Source organism: Asparagus officinalis, chromosome 7 (genome assembly GCF_001876935.1).
Source record: "Asparagus officinalis chromosome 7, Aspof.V1, whole genome shotgun sequence".
Lineage (NCBI taxonomy): Eukaryota > Viridiplantae > Streptophyta > Magnoliopsida > Asparagales > Asparagaceae > Asparagus > Asparagus officinalis.
Window position 1 is genome coordinate 94293390 of NC_033800.1, and position 7500 is coordinate 94300889.

The following is a 7500-nucleotide window of genomic DNA, read 5'->3' on the forward strand; positions in this document are numbered from 1 at the left end:
GAGTGTGTTAGCAGAATTCCGCGCTTCCAAACCGGGTTGTGTAGGGTATTCTTCTCGAGAGTGGGAGCGGGGCGTAGTACACACTCGGTTTTCTAGCTAACCGAAAACTCTACACACTCGGTTATCAAGTCAATCGACAACTCTCATAAATCTTCATAATGTACATACACAAGCTACAACCTCAAGTGTTGGTCCTCACGTATCGACTCCTTCAAGTGCTCGGAATTATCACCTCTCACTAGGTCACCGATGCCACTCCTCTTGGTATCGACTCCGTCCTCACCACACACTCCTCTTGGTGTACAAGTGTATTATAAAGTGATCTACACAATTAGGCACAATAACAAAGTGTTTGTTCTCTAATACAAGGTGAGAACTCAATGTAAGCTCACACTCTAAGTCACACAATCCCACAACCCAATTACATAATGTATACAAATACAATAAGCTCAATGGTTGTGTGTGTAAACAAAGAGTAAATAAAATCAACTAAACTCAATATAAACACTAGCTTAATAAAATGGTAATTAAACAATATAAATGTAAAGATAGATTGAGTTTAGAAAAACTTCTCTATAGATAACAAGAGAGGGAGAAGAGTGAATGCTCAAACACCAAGGATGATCTCCACTTGCTCTTGTGAAATTCTCTTCACAAACAAAACTCTTAAACACTCTTTTAAAGCTCTTGTGAAATTCTCTTCACAAACAAAACTCTTAAACACTCTTTTAAACAAACTAAAACAAACTTTAACCATTGTTAAACTTATTTAAAACATTCTCTTAGATTGTATAAAGAGCTGAAGGCATTAGGGTATTTATACCCACTCAAAACTTCAGCAAAAACCCTAAGGAAAAGACCAAAAAACCCATAAACAAACAAATCAGAAAACTAGTCATTACTGTGCAACGGCTCTCTGATAAGTCGACTTATGAGTCGACTTATGAGTCGACTAATGAGTCGCCTTATATGAGTCGACTCAGCAGAAGAAAAATCACAACTACGCTGCATTTCGTGAGTCGACTTATGAGTCGACTTATGAGTCGACTCATGAGTCGACTAATGGGTCGACTAATGGGTCGACTAGACATGCACAGACCTGAAGTGCACAGAAAAACTCAACTTTAAACTGGGTTTATAAATATCAAATAAATTCAGAAAAATGTAAAACTTTGAGAAATGATTGTAGGCATGATAATACACATGCTACAAGAACTGAGTTTTCTAAAAGGACCTCCCAAATGTAAAATATAATTATTTTACAAAATAGTCCAAAACATGAAAATGTAAACACATGAGTTTTTACATTTTAGTTTAATCATGTTTTGAAACATTATAAAATGAATATATAGACTGAATAGAAGATGTATATCATGATTGTTAAGTTCATATACCAAGAAAACAATATTTTCACAAAAATACTTGTTTTGCAAACTTTCAAAACAACAAACATGATTTCATTGAACTAAATAAAATTGATATTTATGAAATCATATGTAAGCATATAAACATGAAACCAAAAATGTATTTTCCAATTATATTCAATTGTTTCATATTTAAACAAGAAAAACCAAAACAATAAATATGAAAGATGTAAATTCAAATTTATATAAACTTGGAAACCAAAATATGTATGTATATATGAAACTATATATACATGGAAACCAAAGCTAAATTGTGTGTGTGTGTGTGTGCGTGTGTGTGTGTATATATGTGTGTGTGTGTGTGTGTGTGTGTGTGTGTGTGTGTGTTGAAAGATGTAAATTCAAATTTATATAAACTTGGAAACCAAAATATGTATGTATATATGAAACTATATATACATGGAAACCAAAGCTAAATTGTGTGTGTGTGTGTGTGCGTGTGTGTGTGTATATAAGCTAGGCGTATGACATGTTTTAGGTACTGCATTACATGATAATGCTACAACATCCTACTTTTTAACATGTTCGAAAGTTTGCGGGCCTGCTCCTTTTTGTAAGCTTTTAATGGCTCTTCCTGCCATCAATAAATAAAAATAACAGGTCTGATCGGGGATCTGTGCAAATTTCATCTCTACTACTTGGGCTAATTATTGAACCATATATTTCTTGAAAGAATTTACTTGATGATTGAATAGCTAAATTAGTTCATGCTAATCCCCTTGATTATATATCTTCAGTGCCTCCCTCAGCATGGATGTCATGCTGGACTCATGGAGAGGAGCAGAAGAATTTCATGGAGGAAACAGAGAAGAACCTGAGCATTCTTGAGGATGAGCTCAAAGGGAAGAAGTTTTTCGGAGGAGAATCCATCGGTATCACAGACATCGCGGCAAATTTCTTAACCATTTGGGTTAGTGTTCTCCAAGAAATGGCTGGAATTTGTATAATAAGTGAAGAGAAACATCCCAACTTATGGAATTGGTCTCGAGAGTTCACTAGTTCTGATATTGTGAAAGAATGCATCCCTGATAGGGAAAAACTACTTGCCCGCATGCAAGCTCGAAGAGACGCTATGTGACTAGTAAAGCATCTTAGTAATTGCCCGTGCAATTTGCTACAGGCGTGTACGTATGTGTCGGGCACGTACGCGTATTAAATAAGATACATGTATCCTATGTATTTTCTGTATTCGTTGCCTGCTGTATTTTGCTGTAAGTGCTGTATTTGTCCGAGTATTTTAAGAATTACGAATTTTACATACATTATGTTCATAATAGTGCTAATAATCAGTCAGTCCCATGAGCTAATCATGACAAATTACTTCAGCCGATAATGATAAACTTAATTATAGTATCATACTGATTATTTTTCTTTTCTTTTCTTTTAAGCAAGAAACCACCAAGGCTACAGGTGGGTTTCACACAGCTTTACATACACGCAATTTATATTGTTTTAGGTAAGAGTTGTACATGAGATAGGGCCTCATGTACGTATCCCTCTCTTTGGTATTCATAACAAGTGAAATTAAACCATCCAATCAATTGGCTGTACATTTAGTATTCAACTTGCTCGTATTGGGTTATGATTTATCCCCAGTTATACATATTCGTCTACATATATTTATTTATATTTGAGCTACTTGCACTTTGATGTGCTTACATTGATTTTGTTCGAGGATATCACCATAGAAAAGTGTGCGGTAAACAGCTTTCTTTACCGAATTTTCGGTTTTTGAGTTTCGGCAAAGCGAGGAGCAAAGTTAGAGCATTGGGGGTACCAAACTGTGAAAACTCGAAATTCAGGGCTTTAAAGTAAAAAATAAAAAATAAAAGATGAAAAGTTTGGTGTACTAAAGCGCAAATAACTTACAACACACAAAGAAAAAAAGGGAAAATTGATTGGAGGAACCAAAAATAGTTGGCTCATGCATCCTCCTCCCCAGCCCCAAAACTATTACCCCCAAACCCTTAATTTGAAATATTAGTGCAACCAACCCCCTTCTCTCACTGTCCAAGAAATCCCTACCCAATTTATCCTTCTTTCCCATTTAAAACCCAATTCCAAAGCTTATGTTGTATATATATATATAACTATATATATACAAGGAAACCAATATAATGTGTGTGTATATATGATTGAGCTTAAAGTACCAACACACATAATATAAACCTAAACTACTGTTACCCAAGCTTGATGTTGATCTTCATTATAGCTCAACTTGGTAAACTTGGATGAAGCTTGAACTTAGATCTTCAACTTGATAGCAAGGCTTCACTCTACTATTCCGCCAACCCCCATTTGATATGATCGTTATGGCGCAATTCATCCATCCTTCAACATATTGTTTGTCTACAATTGATACAAAAACACAAACACTAGATAAACAATATTAGAAGTAAATTATTTGTAAATCATCATCAAAACAAGAAGGGCAACAATCTTCCCCTTTTTTATGATGACAAACAATTTACAAAAAGGATATATGCATGAAGAAAAATGAACATATAAATTATAATTCACATGCATATAAACAAGGAAAGGCTATACTCACAATATTTCTCCCCCTTTGACAACATCAAAAAGGGAAAAATAACAAGAATGAAGAGAGCGAAAGCTCCCCCTATTAATATGCATGAGTGAGTATAAAACAAGTATAGGGAATAGCTCCCCCTATCAAAATGCCATATAGAATATATGAAATGAAAGCTAAGACAAAAACATGTGAGTAAGAATAAATGAAAGATATGCTAAACATAACTCACATACAAACAAGACAATGAGAACACATATTAATATGTCATTTATGAAAGAAGTGTCTCATTACACAATTATAAAAACATAGTGTATAAAAATAGATTTATGAAAACAAAGAAATGAGGAAAACATGAGAACCATGAAAAAAGTTTTCAAGTGAAAACAAATCAATCAAACGAAGTCATAAATCGAGATTTAAGTCCAAAAATAATGTTTGATCAAAGAAGAAATTTTTTTTTGTATAACTTGATCAAACCACTCATAGAATATATTATAAGACACAAATAGATGATCCATAAGCACAAACACATAAATATCATCATATAAGTGAAATATAATGAATCCAAAGCAACAAATCAAAACACAATTTTTAAGAGAGGCAACAATATCAAGCTCTTGAGCTTGTTCCAACCTATATAATTATTTTAGCATCCGGTAAACATGATTTGGGAAATAAACACCTAATAAACCCGGGGGGTTATATAAATACAAACCTCTTAACAAAAATCAAAACTAATAATCATGAAAACAAAAGAATTGATCAAAAAAAATTTAAATATAATTTTCAAAACCAAGAAAAATTAAAAATTAAAAAAACACCATTCTTATTTTTTTTAAAAAGATTTTGGCACCCAAGCATTCTTGGTGCCGGATTGGTTAGGGACATGACCCCTATTAATAAAGCTCAAGGTCCTAGGGTTATGAACCCTTTTGGGCATATTTGGTGCACTAACCCGGTCATAATAATAATTGCTCAAATGAACCTTCCGATTATAATTTGTACAATGAAATAGACTCATTTGTTTTTTTGGACCATATGCTCGAGCACGGGAATCATTTGCAAAAAAAGATTTTTCTTTTAAATTATTTCGTAAATGAGAAACATCGTTAAACAAAGGTGTATTTGGAACATATTGCAACTTAGAAGCTTTTTGCATATTAAAAAAAATTAGCAAGATGTCCAAACCTACCACAAACATCATATTTAAAAGCATGTGGTCTACTAGAAGCATTTGGCAAATGAGATTTCTTTTTCAAATCAAAACAATATTCGGCCAAATGATCAAAACGGCCACAAAGATCACACTTGAACACACTAGCATTCTTATGATGAACTTTGTGAGAAGGAGCATGTGAATGTGTAAGTGTATGTAATGACCGTGAAATTTTGATATTAATTAAAATAATTTTCTAGCATTTTAAAATATTTAATTATTATTTATAAAAGAGTATTTGTATTTTTCTTGATTTTCTACAATTTTCTATGATTTAAAAATCTGATTATATATTTATTTAAATGATTTTGGTATTTATAAATTTATTTTGTGCGGTAAAAATTTTTAGAATTAATTTGTTGTGTTGTCGGTACTATTACGTAATATTTTAAATAATATATTGTATTATTAATATTATTACAAATTATTTCATATAATACATGGTATTATTAATTACGTGTTTTTGGTATAATTTATTGTATTATTTATATTGTTACATATTATCTGTCGTATTAGTATAACTTGTACGTTTTACTGTATAGATAATTATTCCATAATTATTTGATTTTAAAAATAAGTAAATATATTTTTATTATTAATTATTCTTGTTTAATTATATCTCTCCTCCGATGAGCCCACACCCTCCTCCAGTCCCCGACAGCGCCGCCGTCAGTCTCCATCAGACAGCCGCCATCGCCTGAGCCCACGCCGAGCCCGACAGCAAGTGACCCGCTGTTCGCCGACAACCGCCGTCCTCCGCCTCACGCCGCTGCCTTCATCCCGCTCGATCAACCTCAGATTCGTCGTTGACTGTGCCGTTCAGATCCATTGTACCGCATCCGTAGTGACATCGCCGCCTCGTCATCAGACCCCACGGTCTCGCAGGCAAGATCCCATTTTCCTTGACTTGTATTTTCATTATTTATATCTGTTATTGTTTGATACATAGATTAGTTTGTGAGATAATTATCTGTGTGGGATTGTTTGATGAATAAAATTAGATAAATCATGATAATATGATACATAGCATTTTCAGAATATTTATGATGAGTTAAATGAATTTATTTTGGCAGCGGAATCACTTTTGGATAATTATATTTATTAAAAAGAAATTATTCTGAGAACGAAATCATTTTAGGAAATTTATAATAATTTAAAAGGAAATATCTTGGAAAAAGAATCATTTTAGAATAATTATAAGTAAATTAACGAAATTTGTTTTGAAAAAGGGATTATTTTGAAAGAATTTATTTTGCGAAAGGATTATTTTAAGTAAACAAATTTATTATTTTAGAAGGTTATTTTAGAATAATTTTATGATTCAAAATTCTTAAACTTAATTATCTGATATGTCATGATGTTATTGCTCATGATCAGTTGCATTGCTTGTTGTGATTGAGAATCGTTAGTAGTTCATGACCTTAGTGGCTTATGTATGGCGAACGAGACCTAGAGACATGTTTATATTGTTGACTTAGAAATACTAGGGATGCTGGGTAGGCAATCTTGGTTCATGTGAGCAGATGTGATTGTGATTATTACCGGGCTCGCGCTGGTGAAGTTTGTGTAGTCACCGGGGTGGGTCTGAGGAGTCGTGATATGTGATTGTTGATGTATATTCCGGGCTCACGCTGGTGAAGTTTGTGTAGTCACCGGGGTGGGTCAGAGGAGTTGTGATATGAGATTGTTGATGTATTTTCCAGGCTCACGCCAGCGCCTTGTGTCGGCCTGGGGTGGGTCTGAGGTGTAGTGATATGAGATTGTTGATGTATTTTCCAGGCTCGCGCCAGTGCCTTGTATCGGCCTGGGGTGGGTCTGAGGAGCAGTGATATTGAGATTGTTGATTATTTGAGATGAGTGATGGGATAGTTAGTTACATGACCTCGATTCTTGGCTAAGTATGATTCTTGTGAGATGTAGGCTGGTTGTACTTCTTTTCATACATAGATCGGGGTTAATATTTAATTATTTACAATTCGAGACATATGGTATATACATGAGGGTTTCCTTGTTTGGATTATTTCGCTCGACGTACTACGTCTCGAGCTGTAGATTTTTAAATATTAATTTCATCTAGTTGTATGACCTTGTTATGTGGATGATTATAGGATGGCTAGCTGTATGATCTTGTTACTCGGATGTTTATGTTTTCTCCTGATTATTATACTCTAGTGATGGATTATATCTAGCTTGTTAGTATTTCAGCTGCATATTTCTATTTGTTATTACTGTCCTTGCATTGGTCATTCAACTGTATTATTATTTTCCCGAGTGGGATCTTGCCGTGCGCCATGCACCTGACGTACACATGTTTTCTCTGGTGTACG

The 7500-nt window shown here is 33.8% G+C and overlaps 1 protein-coding gene across 1 annotated transcript; it reads left to right on the forward strand.

Annotated features, from left to right (window-relative positions):
* Nucleotides 2179-2502, forward strand: LOC109847518 (probable glutathione S-transferase). Its single transcript, XM_020416745.1, has one exon. The coding sequence runs from the start codon at nucleotides 2179-2181 to the stop codon at nucleotides 2500-2502; it is 324 nt and encodes a 107-aa protein (XP_020272334.1).